Consider the following 25255-nt stretch of genomic DNA (forward strand, 5'->3'; position numbering starts at 1 on the left):
ATTCTTTTGTGGATTTGGACGTCTGCTTTGGGTCGTTGTTGTGCTGAAAGGTGAACTTTCTCTTCAGCTTCCTAACGGACGCCTGAAAGTTTTGTGCTAAAATTGCCAGGTATTTGGTACTGTTACATAATTCCCTCCATCCTGACTAAGGCCCAGCTTCCAGATGAAGAAAAACAGCCCCAAAGCTTGATGCTGCCACCACCATGCTTCACTGTGGGTATGGTGTTCTTTGGTTGTTTTTGCACCAAACGTACCTTTTGGAATTATGCCAAAAAGTTCAACCTTGGTTTCATCACACCAAAACACATTTTCCCACATGCTTTTGGGGGACTTGATGTTTGTTTTTGCAGACTTAAGACGGTCTTGGATGTTGCTTTTCTTTGTAAGAAAAGGCTTCCGTCTTACCACCGTACCCCATAGCCTATTCATATGAAGAATACGGGAGATTGTTGTCACATGTAGCACACAGCCAGTACTTCTTGGTAATGTCTCTGTTGTGCCATATTGTCTGCACTTGATGATGACTGTCTTCAGTGTGTTCCATGGTATATCTAATGCTTTGGAAATTATTTTGTGCCCTTCTCCTGACTGATATCTTTCAACAATGAGATCCTTCTGATGCTTTGGAAGCTCTCTGCGGATCATGGCTTTTGCTCTGAGATGCAACTAAGCAAATGTCAGGTAAATCCTTCTAGAACAGCTGAACTTTATTGTGATCAGAGTCACTTTAAATGATGGCAGGTGTGTAATGACTTCGATTTAACATGAGTTTGAATGTGGTTAATTCTGAACACAGCTACAGCCCCAGTTATAAGAGTGAATTGAATTGTTCACGTTCTAGGTTAAAGGTGGAAAAAGTTCTGACATGATTTATCTTTGTCTCATTCTTTAACATCACAAGAACCTGGTATTTTAACAGGGGTGTGTAGACTTTTTATATCCACTGTATATACCGTATTGGCTCGATTATAGGCCACACCCAATTATAGGCCGCACCATAAAAGTTAAGTGCTTTTTTAAAAAAAAATTTAGATTCTTATAAAAAAAAACAAACAACTTAGTGGAATAGATATGCTGCCACTCTGCTCCCCCAGATATGCTGCCACTCTGCCCCCCCGAGATATGCTGCCACTCTGCCCCCCCCCCGAGATATGCCCCCCCTAGACTTACCAATACAGACTCCCGGTTGTCTAGTGGGGGACATCTGCGCGATATGCGTAGACAACTTCCGGTGCCGGCACTTCCGCTGTGGGAAGTGTTAAAGCACATCGAGCAGACGTGCTGGCAGCGGAGGTTGGTTACGCGCATCGCCGCAGCCGGTGAACGTCTGTGCTTAGACAATCCCCCCCGCACCGTGGAAAGTGCTGGCAGGGGAGGCTATCTCCGATAGGATGCAGGTCCCCTGCAGCGCTGCGGGGGATCTGTATCCTAACCCTGCTGCCTGCCCGGCGCCTGGAACTGCATGTCCTCGATTATAGGGAAAGTGCGGCCTATATCCGGGCAAATACAGTATATATCAGACACCAAGATCAAGTCAATAGTTGCTTTATGAGCGTGAATACAACTTGTAGTACAGAAAAGAGTCAGTTCCATAACTCTATTTATAGAAGTTTTGATGTTTACGCTGTCACAGAAAACCCAACACGTTTTGATTTTTAGGAAATAGGTATTAAATAATCCAAACAATTAGGATATTTGGTGTTATTATCCACTCTTTAGATGTCTCCTGTTAGAGAACATTTTTCCCCAAGAAATCCCAGTAATAACATATATGCCATTATTTTAAAATGTCATCATGTGATTTGTAGCTCATTTGATATCATAGCTAAGGGCTAAACCCCTGTTTACTGCTTAGTTACTGACCATTTAACTTTTGCCACAAGGTATGCAAATGGGTCAAATTATTGAAATATCACAACTTTCTTTTTTGCCCCAGACAGCATGTCACTTCTATACCAGGGTATGATCACCACATCCACTTGGGTCGTATTACCCGATGATTGGCTGTCATTTCAATCTGGTACAGCTCTGCACCTGTCCCTGTACATTTAGCAGCTCGAACAGCACTAGAGGGGTGTGGACATCATACAGAGGATCTGAAACGGGAAGGTAAGAGACCTCCTTGTGATTTTACTTTCTTATGACAACAATGAAGCATTTTGATGTAAGAATTAGACAGCATGACTTTGAGTAAGAAGCTTGTTGAATCATTCCGCAAGGCTGTCGGTAAATTTACTTTTGGAAGAACTGCAATCTATATCTATATTTAGAAGGCTGCTAGCAGGCGCTGGCATATCCGTATTTCAAATAAGGTTCCCTGCCTCCTCTTAAAAAAGAGAGTGAGACAGAACTGAAAATTTGATTCCAGATTTTCGGATTGGCTGTTTTTTGGAATTTATCTGCCTCTGTAAATTATAAGAGCTCAGCAAGAATGTGTTGCAGATATACTCATAACCACTGAAACTGCCCATTCCTATAGAATAGCAGAGCCTTTCTGTTTTATCAACATATGTAAAGAGTCATAACAAAAATGTAAAAAAAAAATATAAGAAAGCTAGATGTTGCTTTGCCAGAGATGTATTTGTTGGGTCAAGAAACCACTTTATACATACTGTCTAATATGACAGCAGACAACTCTTGTATGAAACTTTGGACTGCAGCCCTTTTCACTTCAGTGGTGATAACAGCTGCCACAGCTTCAAGGCAGTTGCGGGAAGCGACATGATGAATCTTAGAATAAATGTTAGGTAGACAATAATTTGTGTACATCTCTCAATTTTAGACAATTGTCATGTACTTATGACAGATTAAGTGTGACCATAGCCTTACTTATCATTGCTTTTTTCTGTTAAACTAGATTTCTCACTTGCATTTTAAACTTCTACTATCATTAAGCTTCTGACTGTTGTTGATTGGTTAATGCCCCCTTTGCAACAGTGGCATTTTCTAGCCTAGGGTAGTAGGCCCAGGGAAGCAGCCTATCCAGAGAGCCTGGTGGCCTATTGTAGCACCACATCTCAATGGGGAGGTTAAAAAGAAAATCTCCTTAATTGGCACACGAACACTTTGGATGACATCATATCCTGGTGCTCAGAAGAAGGATGAGGCATGGTGGAGGCAGCTGGGGCACTTCCCTGGCAGTGCCGAAGATAAATATGCCAATAAACCACTAGTTTGTAAAGGTGTGGTGAGAAGAAAAGTTTGAATTTCAAAAAAGAACTTTGAGCAGATAAAGTTGTTCGTGCATTGATCTCAGCTACAAAATCTATAAAATAAAGTCTAAAAAATAAGTAAACACACTGCTTCACAACCAAAAAGAACAAGCTACACGTAGTTTTAATTAATTTCTTGATTTTGTTATGCAAAAAGCTGTGAAAACAAGTTGCAAATGATAGGCTAACATTATGAATTATAAATTCTAATTTAAAATCAGGTAGCTATAAGAGGTTAAAATAGAGCAGAATTCAGTATAAATCAGATTACTTCATTATCAGTATGATATGTGACGTAAAAGCTAAAACATCCAACCCATTGTAATTATAAGAAGAACTATAAAAGATTGCAAAAAACATTTAGGGAAGAAACCAAGTCAAATAGGGGATTACTGTATGTCTTTCAATCCCTTTAGATATTTTTTAATATTAAGCGTACAGTGAAATTAATGCCATGTGTCCATTTTTTCCGCTTTTACCGTTATATTTGATGTGATATATAATGATATGATATAAAAAAAAAAATATATATATATATATATATATATATATATATATTTATATATATGGGTATCCCTAGGTAGGTGTAAGGTTGTCACTTAACTATAACGTAGCAAAAGTATGAAAACTGTCCTGGCACAAAGCGTTAACTGCCCCCACCGCATTGCACAGCACTTGCACCTCACTTCTTTTCTGTATTGCTGATAAGGAATAGTGCAGCTGTAAAGCTCAGTGTGTCAAGGAACTGGAATCCAGCAGTCTGTAAACTGAGACCTACTAACAGATTGAGAAAGCACAGCAGCATGGGAATTAACACATGTTGTACCTATAAGAAATAAACATTTTTAGCACTTATGTATTCAGTTTCTGTTTCAAATATAAGTGCTAGAAATGTTTAATAAGAGGTAATTTAGCACACTTTGAGGCAAGAGAAGAGCAAAATGTAAATGGAAGCATTGTAGTCCTTGGTAACAGTTTAATAATTACATTGAGAGTGAATGAATCAGTGATCCTAATATTACACTATGGACATGGCGCTATATACACCCATGGACATATGCACCTTATATGTGCTAACAATTTTCTTATAGTACATACGTTGAAAGGGTATAACAACACAAGAATCAACATTATATTGTACATCGCTAGATGTGTGGGTAGGGTTCTTAATTTTTCAAAATTTCAATGTGCCAGAGTTGTTATGATCTAGCCTAGTCCAGCTATGTAGGCTTTCTGGCCAAGGTTGCACAGTAGTAGGGTGAGTAGTACACCACCTGCAAAGCTTGTATTTGAAGTAGAACAGCAGCCTACACAATCTTTACCTTATGTCTTTTTGAACAACAATCATAAACTTAATAATAGAGGATAGATGACGTAGCGGGTAGAAAGAATCAAGCAGCGTATTAAATGGTGTATTAAAATAGCTTTCCCCTTGGTATATGTATAAGACGTCATTTATTGATTTACGCGCCATCATATTCCGCAGTGCTGTACAATGGGTAAACCAGACATAACAAGTAGTACATCACTTAACAATACAGAAAATATTGGTTTTCTTTTTCTTTCATGAATGTATGTTAAGAGCGTGTTCCAAAGAAGGAGCACCAGTGCCTTTGTGTTAGACAAGAAGTGAGTAGGGTGTAGGCTTGGGACTGGCCAAAACGTATCGTGCGTTTTTCAGTATTCACTGGCTACATAAAAAGGTCTTCTATATGTTAGACATCTCTTTTTATTGGTTCTCAATGAGCAGGAACTTCTGTTGACCAAACAAAACAGAAGGAATAGGTGAAATGTTGGCTTGTCCAAATAGTTTGAGAAAAAAGTATTAAATGTATATTTTACTATTAACAAAAACACATTTTTAATTTCATATTTAATTTTATTTTTGTTACTATTATTATGGCAGTTGTCATGACTAAAGTCCACTAAATCACATGCTTTTTAGGGTTACTTTCTGGGAGTTGGTGGCTTATGATTGCACAAAGTTGGGACTGTCCCACAAAAAAACCAGATAACAACATTTGGCAGGTATACTGAAAATATAAATCGTTCCCATAGACAGGCAATCTTTGTCCCGAAATAGCTTCCCAGTGCCATATTTGTCCCCAGACATCTTGTCACTTGCCAGTACCATTGTTGTCTACTAACAGCTTAGTCCCATATTTGCATCCGCCCAGCTAAACAGTGCCATCTTTATGCCCAAACTGCTAAACTGTGCCATCTTTGCATCCACAGAACTAAACGGCGCCATCTTTACACCCATAAAGCAAAACGGTGTCATCTTGCTCCACAAACAGCTAAACAGTGCCATGTTTGTCAACAGTTTTAACAATGCCATCTTTGCCACTACACAGCTTACAAAGGCCATCTTTGTCCCCAGTTTCTTATTGCCAACCTTGTCACCTAACAGCTGCCCAGTGCCAGCCATGTCCCAAAAAACTTTCCATGGCCCACCATGTCCACAGTTTGCCAACTTACCTGACTGAAGTCTTCAGGACACTAGGTCTGGTTTGATCCCTCAGCACACACTGACACCTTGCGTGTTTCCGCACTGACGCCACTGCTGGCTTAATTTTTTTTTCCAATAGACAGGGCCGGCTTCTTAAAGTGCCACCCCATGGTACAGCTCTGCTGAGAGCTCTCTTTTTGGGACAATGGATTATCCCAGTTTGAGGCTGCCTGGGATGTGAAGTCCCATTGCAGCACTGTCCCCGGCATTCTGTGCGTGTGGTGACCCTGGTAGGGTGTGGGCTTAGTTCCACTACAAGTAAAACTGACTTTTATCCCTCGATAAAAAAATCTATTGCTTAGTAAGTCAAATTAGAGAACTCTTGATGTCTGTTGATTTACATAGCGTCATCATATTCTGCAGCAATGTACAATATCGGATCCTGTTTTACTGGCCCCAAACATTTTTCTTTTCAGAGGTGGATGGCATTTCAAAAGCTGTGCCAGGCCTTGGACTTGTCAGATAAAGCCATGCACAAGCCTTTTACTTGCAATTCAAGGCACAAGGGCATCCATATAGTCACTTGCAATGACCTTAATACTTAACGAGAGGAAGGATTTGAGACTGCTGTGCTCTCGTTCGTTCTGTTCCATTTCCCATGAGTTAAGCTAGCCACACTTTAGACCTGAGCATCAGTTTAATTAACTATATTATATATACTATTAGTTGTAATAAGGGGAGAAGTTCCTCCCACTAAATGTAAATCATTACGGTAAATGAAAACACCAAACGCCTCTGCTCTTTAAATGCTGTATTCTCAAAATAGAAACAAAGCCCTGATTATACATTACTAATAGGATTTATGTGCAAAGGAATGTTCAATCTCTGCAAGAGAAATGGGCAGCACACTGGAAACATACAGGTTAATAGTGTAATTATTCCAGTCGAGTCTATTTTTCCCTTGAGAAGGCAAATCTTAATCCCTTCTTTTTTTTGTACATGGTGTTCACTGCTTCTGTTGTGATGGTAACAGCATGGTCTCTGAACAAAATGTTTACCAAACAGTTTTAAGCGCATGAAATGTGATTGATAGCACATATTATAGCAATCAATGGCTATTTGGTAGAAAGTAAAATGTGTTCTTGTATAATTGTTGCTATGGTGAAATAATAATGAGATAAGTGTGACCAGGATTAAACCCATTATTAAATGTTTCCCCCTACCTTGAATAAAGTGGTTTCATCCAGACCACACAAGGATAAGTGGGGCATTTCTAGTTCCATTCCATATCAAGGAGGTAGATAGCAGGTGCTGTCACAGTAAACTAACCGGGCGCATTCAGGGAAACCAAAGGAAAGTGTGAGCGTAGTCCTCTAGTAGTATTTCCCTTGAAAATGCAATTTATTACTTTTAATTAGAGTGTAGTGAAGCCAATCATAATTTTAAGTGAAACACCACTCATGTAGATTAATGAAAGACATTAGTGTGGCGCTATTTGCCCCACTATTGCCTAAAAAAAATTGGGAGCTAGGATTAAAGTTTGTCAGTTCCATTGATGACAATCACATTCATACAACAGTATAGGAATTTTCTGATAACTATAATTATTGTTATTATAAAAAAAATAACTAATAATCAAAGCTGGATATTAATGATTCTTTACAGTGGCCATGATTGAATTAAAGTGAATTTAATGCATATAATAGCTGCGTGCTCCCTTTAAATGGTCGTGGTTTTGCTTTTGAAAATGCATGGGATGATGCCTCAGAATCTTACAATTATCTGCATTGTGCCGATTCATAGAAGAAACATCTTACCAGACAGGGACATTACCTTCCAAGCAAACTCTGCCCAGGCATGGTTCAAAGTGCTGTCCTCTGAACTACATCTAGTTGTGGTATGTCTCGACCTCTTGTGAACAGCCTGTCCCTGGAAGATTTGCACTGGGTGATTTCAAACTGTTCTAGTTTTTGCATTATATAAGGTTTTCAAGTGCCATTTGTATGATTGTCTAGTAGATTGGGTAGAAAACACCCCAACTCCTTATCATACTCCCTGCCGTAAACAATACAATGGCTCATAAAGAATCAGCTCATCAGTGGTGTTTGGGAAAGTGATCACAGCCAACAACAGCAGGAGCTTCCAGCTCTGCAAGCAAAGGATGTTTATTGGAGCAAAATATCAAACAAGGTTTGGTCCCCACCAAAAATCTGTGGATTTAGCATCACTACCTACCATCACCAAAGAGTTTCCGTAACATTGGATCGTTGTAACCGTTGAATGCCTCTCTTGCTCTAGGAATCATGGTTGCATGCATGCTTGTACCTTCTGTGTAACGCAACAATAATGCCTCACAGAAGATTATGTTAGCAACCAATGCAGTCAATTAACCACTAATAGGTCAAATGCAGCATATAAGACTTACAACAGTAATTGTTACACAACCCCAACATGTTATTTTAGTGTGTACTAAACCTTTATTTGAACCATTCATCTTGTCAGGGGGCCCTTGGAGTTTCCCACTATAATATACTATGTGTTGGAGCTATATAAACAATACTAATACAATTTACGTTCTAAATGGGGATTTAAAAGCTTCGTGACTTAACATGGTTCTTCAGGTTATATGTTAATGTTTTCTTGTTGTCCTTGCAGTGAGACATCTGAGGATGGAGAGTGAGGTGCGTGAAAAAGAGATGGCACGTCCCACATATGTGGAAGACCTTCCCATCCCTAAAGAAGGCGCTACTAAAGAGTCCAATGTGGAAAAAAAGAAAGGTGCTCATTTATATAAAAACCTTAGTTCTAGGAAACAATGTTTTGTAATATAAATTTTTACAGATTATGGTTTTTTTTCTGCGAAATAAATGATTGTGTTAAACAGGTGCTGTGTGGCTCAGTTGTGGAGCAAGCTTTGGAGGAGGAATTAAAAGTTGTAAATTGTTCATGAAAACCTCTACTCAAAGCAGTTCATGGAAAAATGGATAGCAGTTTGTAAGGTCTAGAACCTCATTGGCTTTTTGTCTGCAGCAAGCCCTGCAAATAACGTAAATGGCAAGCTCAGTACCATGATTAATGTATTTGTAGAAAACAGGCAGAATAACAGGCAGAATAAGTCCATCTGTCCAGAATAAGGCCTTACCATGCCTAGTTACCCAGTTGGCACAGCAGCAGCAAAATCATTTTTGTCAATATGCTGAGATGTAACCAAAGCAATTGGGTTACAGCGCACCATGCAATCTGTTAAAATCAATGCACACATTAATGTTAACATAAACCTAATTTATAGAAGTTTTACACCAGATATGCTACCAGGAGTCTTATACTGAGTTCTGGCAGCCTCTTTTTCAAAGGGTTAATTAATATTACCTTATTTATTTTGTGCTAGCATACAATACAGCATTCAATGACTGAAAAGTAGTTCTGCAAATTAGTTTTAAGTAGAATACTAAGATGTTTTAGTGATTGTTAGAGAAACCCCTAACAAACGTGTTAGCCTAGGAGTGAAATTATGCTATTTACACCCTACTAGAATGCAAATTTGTGTTTTTGCAAATATTGAAATACCAGGGAAAGATTTTAAATATTTTTTTCTTATATTTGTTTTGTAGTGAGCCTATTGACTGATGACAGGCAATAGGAAACTAGTTTAAAACTCAAATCATAACACAATATTGTCATGCAAGACTGTTGGGATAATGTTATGTTGATTGGAGGTAATATGTTTTGCATTGCTTTCAGACTGAAATTCTAGAAAATATATTACTGTGGAATCTTTTTGAAGTTCTTATTTGAATTGTTTCCTCAGTTAGGTAGCAATTATGAACCGTTAACATTTTCTTTTCTTTTAATCATATTTATTGATTTTTTTTTCCATATAACAAAAAAGAAAGACATAACATATTATACATGATACATACACAAACCTAAACACAATTACAAAGTCATAAGCATATAATGTTGCTTTTAATTTCTTCATAAAGACAAAAAAAAAAAAAATCTGTGAAGCCGAGTAATGGGCTAGCCCCAGTTGAAATATTTCATAGTTCTTGTAATTTTTTTATCCAGTCCTCATATATATCTGACTTCCTTTTATACGTTATACTAAAGAAAAATTGTCTCTTCTCTATACACCCCACTTCATACTGGTTTTCATCACTCCTTTTTTCATACGTTATACTAATCCAGCTCATACCTTTCTCCATTTGCAGCTGGAAGAACCGTTAACATTTTTATTGGCATTCATCTGTGGTTTTTTTTTAGTTTAACTGTGTAATACCTAAAAAATAAATGGCAGATTTTATATATGACTTTTTGGTCAAAGCATTCTAAAATTGTAAATCTCTCTGAATGGACTATTTTAAAACTTTTTACAATCCTAACCGGAAATCAAACATCCCTGTATTGCTTCATTCTGTTAGGAGATGTATTTTTGTAGCTCTTTGTCAATTTATTTCTCAATCCTGATTGTTTTGCAGTTGCTGGAACAGAGGTGAAAATCAAGAAAGGGGCATCAAAGGTAAATACAGTGTCTCTTTAACACCTCACTAGGTATGATCTGAGGCTAAATACGCATTTCAGGCTATCACTTACAAAGAATTTACAGGTAATTGTAGAGCACCAGTACAGCCTATACTGGGTTTCATCTTATTTACTGGCTTTCCAGCCATCATATGCATTTTAATGCATATGGTAGGTGTGTGGTCCTTTACATTTTTTGTGTGGTTTTTCAAATAGGGATTCAACACCCTCTCCCTACCCCCTGGTAAATGCTCAAATGCATCTCCCTACTCGTGATATACTCATCTTCAGTCAGATTCAGCACTGGCATGCAGGAGTCTATAACTAGCAAAAAAACATTGGGTATTTCCAAACGCGGGACAAATATTAGAATCCATTTCTCATATATTTTATATATATATGTATATATATATATATATATATATATATATAAAGCACTTTCAAGAGATGGTCAGCATCGATGTCCTGAGGAAAGTCAGAAATGACTGAAACGTTGACTTTGTTTGAATAAAGAAAAATTGTTGATTTAAAGACCTGGAGTGCTTTATATGGAAACTGCTGGTTACTAGCACCAGGCTTGGGAAACTTGGAATGGTGTACAATGGACTTTGTGAGTAAATATATATATATATTTTTTATTATTATTATTTTTTTTTCATTGGTTTTTGTAGGTGAGTAAAATATTTATTTTTAAATAAAAAAAGACTTTTTTCTCAAATTTTCACGATATGTTATGCAGTAAATGATATGATACAATCAAAATAATGGTATCTAAAGAAAAAACTTGTGGGGGTACACTAAATAAGAAGAAAGTTACAGCTAAATACGAGCACCACAGAAATGTTAAAACATTGCCACAGGTTACAAAAAATAAAAAAGTTCTGTTCTTAATAGGTTTAAGTACCGACAGGGTACTTTAATATGCATTCTTTTATAGTGAGAAGACTAAACTATTCCTTTTAATACACCATAACTTTTATGAGCTGAATGTCTGCCATAGTATTCTCTGTTCTTATATCCGTTAGCAAAAATATTATCTTGTGTTTTTTTAACCAATGAACTCTTTACCCTCCCAGGAATCTGAATCCAAAAGTACGTGTGAGCTGCAAATTACAGAGGAGCTGGATGAGTTTGCGGAAGTGGGTCTGAAAAAAAACAATGATACTGCAGAAAATCCCACTCGTCCAGTTTCCAAACCAACAAAACGAAGTATCACTGAGTCCAAGCCAGGTAAACCCTGACATTTACTTAATAAGTGTTATTTCCTACATGTGAATTTTCTTATAGAAACATAGGATTTGATGGCAGATAAGAACCATTTGGCACATTTAGTCTGCACATTTTTCAAGATGTAAAGACTCGGACCTTAATCAATCCTTGGTATTGTCTTCAAATTCAGGATAGCTTTATATCTGTCCCATGCATGTTTAAATTCCCTCACTGTATTAGCCTCCACCACTTTTGCTAGGAGGCTGTTGAATCTACTACCTTCTTTGTTTTCTTTCTGAAAACGATGACTTTCATTAGGCTGCAACGAGGTAGCTGCTCCACTAAGTACTAAATCCTGATCCAGAATCTGGTTGTCTACAAATTGTTTAGCTTCCCAAGACCATCTGTTGCACCCTGGGCTCCAAGGCAATCGGCTCTGCCCACTGGCCTAGCGGCCGCTATCCATGTCCATCTGACTTAAAGGTCTTTCGTCATAATCCCTTTACTCTATTGGCGCCAAATGTCTGAACCTGCGGTTCCTCCTCTACTGAGCAGGATTACACTACAGATTATCAGTAGGGTAAAACTAAATTGTCTCTTGGTCTCATACACACATTACGTTCTATAAAACTTTAATTCTTTTAACACTCATGACTGCTTCCTTAATTATACAGGTTTGCCTACTGATTGTAAATTGCGGATTTATCATAAATTGCACTAGTTGTTTATCTCACAGTTGTGAATGTACTTGTTACAGATTCCTACCAAAGGAGTATTTAAAAATTGAATACAGTAGAGCAGTAAATTATGTATCCCACTGGCAGAGGTTTGGTTTTTTAACCTAAGTCATAAATAGACTTCTGGCTTACTACTATGACTGTTAAGGTTATCTTGCAATTGCTTGGAGCTTGCTTTGCCAAAAGGGAATAAGATCTATTGTCAGAAGTTTCTAAAAACAGCATAAGCATGGTGAAAGATTTTTTGTGTATGAGTCATTGTTTGTCGTGTTAATTTCTGTTCCAAAGGAATGGTCACCTTAGCAGTTAATAGGAGTACAGCGGATAGCAAGAGAATATTTAGTGGAGCTTCATGCAGGGGCGTACCTACAGTATTTGGCACCTCGGGTGGAACCTGTATGTGACACGTCCCCTAACTTTAAAAAGTTAAGACACCCACAAAAAATGTTGGCAAAAATATTTATTGCATACATTTGTAAACTGTATGTCAATTGGAAAAATAACTCTTATCACTATTTATTGAGCCAGACATTGACGCTGGTACAGCATAACTCCTCTCACTATACACTGAGCCAGACATTGACGTTAGTTCAGCATAACCCCCATCACTATATACTAAGCCAGACGTTTGCGTGGTAGGCTTCCACCATGCCAGTGTCTGGAATAGTCTGCAGTAGAGCAGCAATAAATGCTAGCAGAATGATTGGTTGTACAGGAAGATGTATTAGTAGTAGAAGGAGGGAAGTGCTTATGCCGTTGTACAGAGCACTGGTGAGTCTTGAATTGGAGTATTGTGTACAGTACCGGAGACTGCATCTTAAGAAGGATATAGATACTTTGGAGAAAGTTCAGAGAAGGAACTTACCAGGATAGGTTAAACGATGTTAACATATATAGCCTGGAAAAAAAAGATGTGAGAGGGGGGATATGATAGAAACATTTAAATACTTAAACATAGTAAAGTAAATATTAGTAAATATTTAGTAAAATAGTTTATTTAAACATACTACCACAACAAGAAAACATAGTCTAAAGCTAGAGGGGCAAAGGTTTAAAGTAATATCAGGAAAAATGAATTTACTGAAAGGGTAGAGGATGTATGGAATAGCTTTCCAGCAGAAGTGGTAGAGATTAATACAGTGAAGGCGTGTAAGCAAGCATGGGATAGGCATAAGGCTAAGCTAGATATAAGATAAGTTATGTTATACCACCGTCAATGCTTGGTTCAGTATATAGAGATTCAAGATATGCTGTACCACAGTTAATATTTGGCACAGTATGTAGTGATGAGAGTTTTCCTGTACTACCATCAATGTCTGACTGATGGGAGCTATTCTGTAACACTGTCAATATCTGGCTCAATATATAGTGATGGGAGTTATGCTGCCTCACCATCAATCCTTGATCTTCCGGACTGAACCTGCTCCTCAAGTGGCGACAATATATCCCATCTGTGGAAGGGTGCACACCGGATGCCTGTCTGGTGGCACCCTCTGATGAGGTGCACACCCGATGTGATAGTGGCACCCGGGGTGGACCACTCCCTAGGTGCGCTACTGGCTTGATGGGAGCTCTATGGTTGCCTGCAGCACTTTAGATAAATGTTATATATGTATGGAGTAATAAAAGAAAAAGGATATAGTGAATAAAATCAGATCTTGATGACTGGCAAGCAAAAGCAAGAAAAGCAAGAAAATGCAGAAACTGTAGTCGTAATTTGGAAAGAAATATATCCCCCAAGTGTCCTTCTTTGCTGCTCAAATCCCTTTTTCTTCCACGGATTTTTTCTAGGAAGACAGAAGAGAAATTTATTAACTTCCTTGCAGGTGTGGTACAAGTAGTCCCAATGAGGATGCGTACCTTTTCTATCTTACAAGAGCTTGTGGCAGGGAACACCCTGTGGTGTTACAGGGAAGCTTTTCTATCTTACAAGAGTTTGTGGCAAGATGTTGGATCTTCTGGTGTTATAGGAGAGCTAGAGGAAGGGAAGCTTATATTTTACTGAGAGAAGTCCAAATGCCTTTCAGGACAACATAGCCCAACTATACATACATAGTTTAGAGCAAACTGTGCTTCAAATAAGAAGAAATAGTGGTAAAAACACATAAAACATTTAATAAGTGTGTCTGTACACTGTAAGCACTGCATAGGGACAAGTGAACAGAAAATTGTATTTTGATATTGAATTAGGTTACTGTTACATGTTATGAAACATATAACATACACAAAACATGAAATAATGCAAACAAAAGGAATACTTAACCCCTTAAGTCCCTAAACCCATTGAAAACAATGCATTTTGAGCCCGTACATGTTTGAGCAGCCTCTCTCCAGTCACAGCATTCTCCACGACACCATCTTCTGCAGCTTCTCTCTAAGCTTCCTGACCTGAACACTTCTACTCGCTGAGCTCTGCTCACCAAGATGACTCTTGCAGCCCCTATCTAGTTGTCCCAGAATCCCTTGTACCTTGTAAAAAGTGGTTCACCAGTGGTTTTCCAGAGTTTTCCAGCAAACTTGTATAACCCGGTTATGGAGGCGGCTTTGTAAAAATAAAACACCCATTGTTTCAGGGGCTTAATAACTTGGAGAGGTGGGATTTTTCTCATGAGAATCTAAGAATCCTATCTCTGCTGAAGCCTTGTATTCCAAATCATTTGTAGTATATTACTCTGCAAATTACCTTACATTGTGAATCCAGATTGAGATGTCACGTACACACATATACACATACCTGGGAACTCTCTGGGTTTGGTCCAGAGAACTCCGGAAGAAGCACCACTTCTCTGGGAAAACACCCAAATCTTCCAGGTTGCAGGAGTGGGGTCTTGACACCTCTTCCCATTCCCACTGGTATTTATTGGGGGACGGTTTTAAAATTGGGAGCATGGTAGCAGGGGTCAGGCTTTTTTAGCAGCATGCTAGCCAGATCATCTTACATTTAATATGCTGGTATATTTTTCAAATTTACTACCGGTCCGTCTCACACTCAACCCCGTGGAAGTAAATAAGCTGACAAGTGGAGTATTTGAAGTAGTCAGAAGGAGCCCAAATATTTGATCTTAGTAAGGTGTGTAGGGCAAAAAAAATAACATGCTAAAAAGGTTTGTTAAAATAATAATATTGAGAATGCAAGATTTTCAGTTCACCAAGGTTTATAGTCATGAAAGCTATCAAAAAGCTTTGTCTTTTCTCAAAGTACCATCTTTATTCTATATTTCCTTTTGTTTCTGTTACAGGTATATTTGAATCGTAAACTTTTTTTTTTCCATCACCAACATTTAGCTATACCAAAATTTTTATTAAATGCTTTAAGACTTTTCCGTCCAGATTATTTGCTTCTGTATTGATGAATATGTATGATTAGAAAGTATTGCATTAGTAACATTTGTTTCCTTTGTCTAAGTACCCAAGACTGCAACTGTGAAAAAGAAGCTGGAGCCCAAAAATGTGGGGCCGGTGAGAGATGACGATGCTCCCCCATGGAATGGAATCACACTTAATAGATGCTTGGTTGTTGCAGCTTTTCTTGCTCTGCTCAGCGTTGGGTTCCAGGTTGTGCAAGGTGTGGACTTTAGTGAGGTTCTTATGGGCTTTTGTATATATTGATATAACTGCACAGTGCTTAGTGTGGATATAATTTTGTTCCTGTTCTTGAGCCATCTGGGAGGCCTTGTATGGCAAGCAGGTGCAATCCTGATTGTGTCTCCAGCTCTAAGTTAATTATGGTTTGCATGATTTTCAGACATTTGGCTTAAGAGCTACAGTTCAGCTGTATAACTACATTTTAACTGCCACTGGTGTAAATGATTACTCAAAAAAGGCAGTTCCACAACTTTATGCCCAGAAATACCATTGTAGATCCCGAAAATAAAGTGTAGAGAAGCAGCAGGAAAAGTTCCAGCTTATGAAGGAGACATTTTGGCATGGCTGCATTTTCTGGGCCACGATGGGTTTTGAAAAACTAGTTGTGGGGCATAATATTGAGGTCCTGATACTGTGGGTTTGGGAGGGTCATCAGAGAAAAGCCCAAGATTGTTTTTTATTCTAAAGATTTGTGACACTAAGTGATGCTTTTTCAGAGGTATGGATACAAAATTAGCTCATTATTTGTAGAAAACATTTGCATTTCACCTTTCAGATGCTGTAGACATGGATGATGAATTAGCAGAAGTAGAGGCTGGACTTTGGACTCCACATGACACCACTGACCAGCAGGTAAAACACAACAAAACAGAAGCAAATGTTGCTGTTTTTTCCTCTAACATTTCTAGGAATGACAAAGCAATCCTGTGGAAATATATTGATGTTTGTGCGATTTTCTGTAAATTGCCAGCACTGCAAAATGTCTATGATTAGAGCTTAATGAAGTGGACTACGTTGGTTTTTGAAAGCTGTTTATGTCTTCCCATTGCCATCGCAGTAGCACATAGTGAGATACAGTATCTCAAAAAAGTTAGTACACCCCTCACATTTTTGTAAATATTTTATTATATCTTTTCATGTGACAAAAGAAATGACGATGTAAAGTAGTGAGTGTACAGCCTGTATAACAGTGTACATTTGCTGTCCCCTTAAAATAACTCAACACACAGCTATTAATGTCTAAACCTTGGCAACAAAAGTTAGTACACTCCTAAGTGGAAATGTGCAAATTTGGCCCAAAGTGTTGCCACTGGAGTTATCTTCCACTCCTCCACAACAACATGGAGCTGGTGGATGTTAGAGACCTTGCGCTCCCCCACCTTCCATTTGTGGATGCCCTACAGATGTTCAATAGGGTATAGGTCTGGAGACATGCTTGGTCAGTACATCATCTTTACCCTCAGCTTCTTTAGCAAGGAAGTGGTCGTCTTGGAGGTGTGTTTTGGGTCGTTATCATGTTAGAATACTGCCTTACAGCCCAGTCTCCGAAGGGAGGGGATCATGCTCTGCTTCAGTATGTCACCGTACATGTTGGCATTCATGGTTCCCTCAATGAACGGTAGTTTCCCAGTGCCGGCAGCACTCATGCAGGCCCAGACCATGACACTCCCACCACCATGCTTGACTGTAGGCAGAACACACTTGTCTTTGCACTCCTGACCTGGTTGCCGTCGCACACGCTTGACACCATGTGAACCAAATAAGTTTATCTTGGTCTCATCGGACCACAGCACATGGTTTCAGTAATCCATGTCCTTAGTCTGCTTGTCTTCAGCAAACTGTTGTGCATCATCTGTTGGGACGACAGTAATGCAGACCAATTTGATGTGTGTGGCGTATTGTCTGAGCACTGATAGGCTGACTCCCCACCCCTTCATCCTCATGTGTCTATTTCCCAAAGACAACCTCTGGATATGACGTGCACTCAACTTCTTTGGTCGACCATGGCGAGTCCTGTTCTGAGTACAACCTGTCCTGTGAAACCGCTGTGTGGTCTTGCCCACCATGCTGCTGCTCAGTTTTAGGGTCTTGGCAATCTTCTTACAGCCCAGGCCATCTTAATGTAGAGCAACAATTCTTATTTTTAGATCCTTAGAGAGTTCTTTGCTATGGGGTGCCATGTTGAACTTCCAGTGACCAGTATGAGAGAGTGTGAGAGCGATAACACCAAATTGTACACACCTGCTCCACATTCACACCTGAGATCTTGTAACACTAAATAGGGAGGGGAAATGGCTAATTTATTTATCATAAAGTCCCACTTTATGAGTGGGAGCGCATCTCTATTTAGATGGAATCCAGGTTACTTGGATAAATCAAGACGTCTGATGTCTTCAAGTTCCAAAGGAATAAAAGCAGCATGTTTGTCATTCAAATACAGTCAAAAAGTATAACAATGTTGGCATATATGAACAATCAGGGCGGTGTGAGGTCTACTAGATTGTAATGCCTGGCTTTCAGATTCTTTTGTGGGACTTTATGATAAACTATTAGTGAAGTCCTCCCTTCCTGATATACGTGGTTGGGATATATTGGGTGTTACCTAACATAATTAATCTGTGCTACAAAAGACAGAAAAAAGAAATATCCCTAGAGAAAAGTAAAACTTAACTTTTAACCAAAATATTTTTAAATCCTCATAATATTTCCAATATATGCTTCAGTTGAACAATCTATATAGCAGCCACCAAACATTACAAGTTGGACCTTGGAGCCTCTGGTGATGCTGCATTTGGTGTGAAGTCCTCCCTGCATTTGTGCATTATCAAACCTCCCTTGGAAAGTCAGCTCTTTGCAACGCCACTGTGTCCACCGCATTAATTTTAGGGAGAGAAAAAAAATTACTCTTTGCTCTTCTTTTTTCATTCCCTTAATAAACTAGTAGTGTTTTTGTATTATCCTGTGTTTTTGTATTATCCTGTGTACAACACAGCAAAGTTAGGTAAAGTGGCTGCTATATAGTGTGAGGGGGCTATGGCTTTATATTGGATCCATCTTCTTTGGCACCCTGGTTGCATCCACAGGATCTGCCCAACACCCATATTGGAAGCATAGGACTTGCCTCCTTTGCCGCCAAACAACCTGCCTGTGGCATCCTAGCCTCAAACAACCTCCACATGACATCCTAGCCTCAAACAACCCCTGTGCAATGCTTTCCGCCCACTTACACATCCATGCAATCACACACATATGCATTCATTCATAAACATTCACTCATTTACAGATATTCATTCATTCCCTCAATCACGCATACTCATTCATGCAACCTCTCCCACCCCCTTACCTGAATTGCAGCGTTCAGGGCCGCGCGCAGACTTCCGCAGGGGCCGCTGCTTCCCTCTGTGTTCCTTGCGCTCTGTGCGAACAACTTCTCTTGTTCCGCCCAGGGGAAGCAGGAACGGAGCAGGGTCATGTGACTCTGCTGGGTTCCTGCTTCCCCTGGGCGAAGCAACAGACGTTACAGGTAAGCAGCAGGGCCCTTGTGAAAGCGATCGCTGGGGTTGCGACTCCTGCGATCAGGGTTGCTGCAGGCTTTTACCCTGCAATAAAGACGGCTCTGGCGGTGGTGCAGCTGCATCGGCCACTTTCTGGCTGAAGTGATGGTGATAATAAAAGCCATTTTTAGACCAGTGGCCTGGGTCTTATCTAGACTATGGCCCTGCAAAAATGCTTGACTGATTTATCTTCTGCCAGACGCAAACTTGGAAATCTGCTTCCATGTTTTCTGTGCCACGAATATGAACTGCAGATAGGACTTTTCTTTTTTTGCACTAGTGCACAGTCATGCTGGGATAGAAAAGCATCTCCCCCAAATTGTTCCCTCAAAGTTGGAAAAATATAATTTTCCAAAATGTCTTGGTATGCTGAAACATTAAGATTTCTCATCAATGGAAGTAAGAGGCCTAGCCCAAACCTGGCATTCAATAATTAAGAGGTGTGTCCCAATACTTTTGTCCATATGGTGGTTCACAACGCAAGGTCCATAAAGACATGGTTGGATGAGTTTGGTGTGGAAGAACTTGACTGGCCCACACAGAGCCCAGACCGTAACCCTGATTGAAATGCTGTGTTGGGACCTTAACCCCTTCAGGACCGGGATTTTTAAGCTAGGGTGTCGCTAAAGGACCGGAGCCGTTTTTGTGTTTTTGCCATGTCTTTCTTCAACTGTAATTTCTCTCTTATCAAGTGGTGCACCCACACAAATCATATATTGTTTTTTTCAGCACAAGTAGGGCTTTCATTTGAAACCATATTAAGCTGGGTAGTACATTGTTTTATTTGAAATAAACTGGAAAAAGTGGGGGGGAAATGAAAAAAACGCATTTTTTTACAGTTTTGTATACATACAAATTGTACACACATTGAACCAATGGGAAAAAATTATCCCAAATATATTCATTAAGTTGTCCTGATTTGGAAACCACCCAACATGGCCAGGATTTTCATCTATTTTGACCAGTATAGGGGAAAATATTGCAAGGCATGCATTACGTTTTTGAAATGTAATTTTTTTGAAACTTGGCATGGTAGTCTAATAACTGCAATAGTTGTCACAGATACTGATTATCCCCCCAAAATTATATGTTTATGAACAGTAGATAAGTCAAGGTGTACAACTAGGGTCATTTTGACACTTTTCAAACAGGGATTTTATCGCCAATTGCTGCCAAATTTTGAGGTATTTTTATATTTTTTTGTTTTTTTTGCATATGTTGCAATGTTGCTTTAGATTTTATATTATATTTTGTATAGAATATGTGCAACTGCAGAAAAAAACACCAAATTGTGTTCACCAACATCCCCCGGTTCCAACAAGGCCTCACCTGCATGGTTCATGCAATTTTTGAGGAAGCTATGAGGGCAAAACTGGAACATGCGCATTTTCGTTTTCACATTTGGAATTTTCAGAAATTGGTTTCCTGGGCCCATATCCCATTTGGGACATTTTGGAAGCCCCCCCACTGTAAATTACCCCATAAAAGTATATATTTATGAACAGTAGACAAGTCAAGGTGTTCAACTAGGGTAGTTTTGACAGTTTTCAGCCAGCCATTTCTTCACTGATGTCTGCCAAACTTCACAGGGACATTATTTTATTGCATTTTTAACGCATACATTTCAATGTTGCACTGAATTTCTTGCACACCATAAGTGCAACAGTGGAAGAAAGCACCACATTTTGTTCACCAACATCCCATGAGTCCAACAAGACCTCACATGCATGGTTCATGCATTTTTTTAGGAAGCTATGAGGGCAAAACTGGAACATGTGCATTTACATTTTTTAAAATATTTTTTTCATCAGATTACTTGTAAGTGACAGGTTTAGGCCGCTGACATCAATCAGGGAGAACGATCAATAATCAGCGACTTAAAATGTCACCGACAAGTGATCAGGTAATAATTATGATTTTTTCATTTATTAATAATTTGTGTTTTTTCATAATTACCCTAGATGACCCCTCTCTCTTTGTAGAGCAGGGTCATCCGTGGGCTGCCATAATGATCCGATCACTCCTATTGGCCAGGAGCGATCTGATCAGCCCAGCATTTGACCTGGAAGCACCCTGGACTTTCAGGTCAGTGCTGTTATTTTTTTATTATTATTATTATTTTATTATTTTTTTTAAATTAATTTTTTTTTTAATTTTTTTTTATTATTATTATTTTTTACATTTTTTTTAACTCTTTCAATGCTGATGCTCCATTGAAGCACAGCATTGACTGGTATTTAGTCCCCACAAGCTTGTGGGGACTAATATTAACCCTTGCAATGCTGCGATGGGGGTCATACACAATCGCAGCATTGAAGGGGTTAATTGAGGAAGAGGGGGGGTAGGGGTTAACTGAGGAAGGGTGAGGGTGGGGGGGCTGGTCTCCACACTCATGTGGAGACCAAAGAACCCCGTCTCCCTGTCCCTGAAGCTGCCTCTGGCAGCTGGGACACAATCTCCAACAGACTGGAGATTGTAGGGGAGGAGTCTCTCTGATCAGTCCTACAGGACTGATCAGAGGACTTCTGGGGCTCGTTTTTGCTGTTGCTGGTCTGCCTGGGTTTCCAGGCAGACCACCAGCAGCAGAGCCCCCTACAAAACGGAAATTAACCCCTTCAATGCCGCGATCGCGGCATTGAAGGGGTTAACGCTGCACTGACGCTCTCATGGAGCGATCAGGCAGCAGGGGGGTGTTGGATCAGGCCCCCACACTTGTGTGGGGACCCATTCAACACCCCCACCCCTTTCCCTGAAGCTGCCTGTGGCAGCTGAAACCGCGATTGCAGATCTTTCTGCAATCGCTGTTTCTGCCTACAAAATCACTCCGTGGGAGTGATCGTAGGCTTGGGGGCGGGTTTAGAGAGGCTGTGCTGTCTGCCCAGAACTCCTGGGCAGACAGCAGCAGCAGCGCCTCCACGATCACCGCGATCGTGGTGATGTGGGGGCGTTTTTTGGAGGAGACGTACCTGGTACGTCCCGGTCTACCGGTGACCAGTAACCAGGAAGTACCAGGTACGTCCCGGTGCTGAAGGGGTTAAGAGAGCCTTGCATAAACAAATGGCTACAAACCTCAAAGAACTGAAGCAACATTGTATAGAAGAGTGAGCCAAAATTCCTCTTTGTGAGAAACTGATAAGGTCATAGAGAAAACTATTACTTCAAGGTAATGCTGCTAAAGGTGGTTCTGCAAGCTATTGAATCAAAAAGTGTACTTAGTTTTTCACACTTTGCTTTTGCATTGTGGCTTTATTTTTGTTAAATAAATCATGACATGGTGTTCATCTGAGGTTTTAGTTACCTAATTTTTAGACATGTCCTGATATGCAAAATCATAGAATTCAAAGAGGGTGTACTTTCTTTTTCACATGACTGTAGCTGTAGGTGGATGCACGGTGTCCTGAAATTTAGCCCAGGATGCGGACTACCTTGTGGCTGCGGGAACCTGCCATGACCTGTGACAACCTCCGAGTGCGTACAGAAGCCGGTCTGGCCAGATGGACTCTGGATGTTTTTTTTTTTTTAATCCTAACTAGGGAGCTCAAAACATATGCCGGACTGTTGATATTTTAGGAAAATAGGGGTACCGTCCTAAATCTTTAGTAAAAACTTTTGTAGTCTCATATGGGCCAAAACCCAGGGAACTGCATGACGTGCTGCTACCATTAGGCCTGTTAATTATAGGCAGTTTCTGATGGTCACTTTTTTTGGGGGGGGGTGAGAGGAGAAGGAAATGACTTGCAGGCCAATATGATGCTGCCACATGCTTTTCTGCTGTCCATGTTGGACAAATCTGCTCACTGTCTGAAGAAGCTGGTATGGGTCAATGCCATCTTGCGTGACAGGATTCAGTCATGGATGTCCTGGTCCACACAATGGGCTAGGACATCCATGTATGGTGTCCATTGCCTGCGAGTTGTTCTGGGAATCCTGGCCACTGAAGGTCTATGGTCTAATCAGGAAAACAATAAATTGTGAACAGTTTTTGGCATGACAGTTTTGGAGTGTGCCTTTCCACAAATGTGTGTGGATGCAATCAGAACTAACAGGAGATACCAGAACTCTGGGATTATAAAATTGCACGTGGGCAGTGATCATTGAGTGTTTACGTCCCAAGAGGCATTCAGTATTCGTATAAGAACGTAATTGAAGCTGTGAAAGGAGACATATGAGGTGATTAATATCAAGGAGTGTGGTCACTAAACTGTTGATTTTGCAGTTGAGTAGAACATTTTAATGCAACCTGCTGTTTTACAGTGCTGCAGAAGATCATGGTACTAAATAAATCAATAAGTGATAATGCACCCACATGAATGTACCTTAACGATGCATGATATACAGCCATCAAGGTCCTTTGTGTAATAGGATACTGAATAGTGATGCTCTTTTGTAATCCCTCATCTCATTATTTTTATGTTTTTTTCTGAACACTTCGCTTTGAAATGACAAAGGGAAAATAAAATTATTTTGTAGGGATTAATTTTCCTTGCCCATACACCTACATACCCATCAGCCTACAAAAATCCATTATAACTTTCACCTTTACATAGAGATAATCAGTAGTGTAGTTTGGTTGGGGCTGCCCTAGCCCTGACCCAAGAGATTGCACCCAGCCATCCAATCAATGCTGCTATCCTCTTTTCCAAGCAATGGGATATGCCATCATATCCTCCTCCTTTTAAGGATGCACAGGTCTGAGTGTACTGTTGTCCCCTGACTTCACCCTGCAGTTACACAGATACTCCCATGATCAAAATTCAAACTCATTTTGTATCAACACATTTTATCCTAGCATAGCAGCATATATAGTATCCATGTCCAGAAGATACTTATTTACCACTAATATTTACTACTTTCCTTTTCTTAGCAGCCTGAGCCTTGGTTTTTTGAAGGTTGGTTTAGCACATCTCCAGGAGAGGAACCTGATGTAATGGAAGACCCAGAGGAACCTGGAGAACCAGAAGAACTGGAAGAACCAGAGGAACTGAAAGAACCAGAGGAAACAGAATTACCTGAAACGGAAGATGAACTAGCAGAAGCTGTAGATGTTTCTGAAACACAAGAACCTTTAGAATCAAAAATTGAAGATAAAAAAGAAAGTCAGGACAAACCAAAACAATCTCATCAGTGGGGGTTGAAGCCCAAAAACAAGTACATGGAAACAAAGGCAATCAAAATCCGCAGGGCATCTGAAGGTGCATCCCGAGAAAATGTGCTCTTCCCATTTATGAAGCGACCTAAGGAGACATCCAAACACCCACGAGAGTTACAAGAAAAAGCATACAAAGACAAGGGTTACAAGAAAAAGGATAAGGATAAGCAGTACGAACATCCAAAGAAGCAGGAAGACAAAAAGCAATATAAGAAAAGAAAAGAGGAACCAAACAAATATGTCAAACATGACAAAGAGAGAAAAGAAGAGAAAGATAAAAAGAGGTTTAAGGAACACCAACAAGAGAGAGGCTACAGGAAGCAGCATGATGTCAAGCATCATGGGTAAAAGACATTTTAAACAAAAATCTCACAACAGTTTGAAGTGATTCTATATATATATATATATATATATATATATATATATATATATATATATATATATATATATAAACAATTTGTGATTTAGTGGATTACATTTTGCTACTGAAACACTTTGATTATTCTACTCTCTTCATTAAATACCGGTAGTATGAAATACTGTCATACTAGTACTTTGTTTCTTTTGCATATTCTTGGAAATTTGTATATAACTTAACTCTGTCCCTATCACCACTTGGCACACAGCAATCACCAATATGACTAGTATGGGAAAAAAAGATGTTTAATTGCACATAGAATAACATTAATACTGTCACAAATAATTCAGTTTTTAAACAGATTAAATTCTGTACAAAATATTACAAACAAAAGCATTCTCTTAGAAATGTTTTGGTCAGTGTTGAATACACAAGCTGCTCAACTGTTTGTAAATGTTTTCAGAGTTTTGTGCAGAATCTACAGAACAGACAATTGAGCTGAATTAGATTATTACCCCCAAGCCAACATTGCATAAAGAATTTTTATGATGTATGTTTGATGCGCACTTATTTTTTTTTTTATATTGTTAAGAATTTGTTTAGAATAAAGTATTGTTCATCAAACCACAGTAACTATATTAACCTATAAACTGCTAATCCAACGCAACTTGGATACAAGTGATGGCTGTCTTTGGCCCCA

At 39.3% G+C, this 25255-nt stretch overlaps 1 protein-coding gene across 2 annotated transcripts in view; it reads left to right on the plus strand.

Annotated features, from left to right (window-relative positions):
- Window positions 1–24734, plus strand: part of JSRP1 (junctional sarcoplasmic reticulum protein 1) — a 37554-nt gene extending 12820 nt beyond the window's left edge. Inside the window, exons 2-8 of one of the 2 annotated variants that reach the window (XM_053462462.1) lie at window positions 1937–2109; window positions 8317–8439; window positions 10140–10180; window positions 11259–11412; window positions 15535–15693; window positions 16270–16346; window positions 23913–24734. In XM_053462462.1, the coding sequence (XP_053318437.1) occupies window positions 8331–8439; window positions 10140–10180; window positions 11259–11412; window positions 15535–15693; window positions 16270–16346; window positions 23913–24545 (1173 nt within the window). In that variant the 5' untranslated portion in view covers window positions 1937–2109; window positions 8317–8330 and the 3' untranslated portion in view covers window positions 24546–24734. The remainder of the gene's footprint in view (window positions 1–1936; window positions 2110–8316; window positions 8440–10139; window positions 10181–11258; window positions 11413–15534; window positions 15694–16269; window positions 16347–23912) is intronic. The other variant, XM_053462471.1, reaches the window with a different exon arrangement.
- Window positions 24735–25255: the final 521 nt, after the last annotated feature.

The sequence above is a fragment of the Spea bombifrons genome, chromosome 1, assembly GCF_027358695.1.
Source record: "Spea bombifrons isolate aSpeBom1 chromosome 1, aSpeBom1.2.pri, whole genome shotgun sequence".
In the NCBI taxonomy this organism is placed as follows: domain Eukaryota; kingdom Metazoa; phylum Chordata; class Amphibia; order Anura; family Pelobatidae; genus Spea; species Spea bombifrons.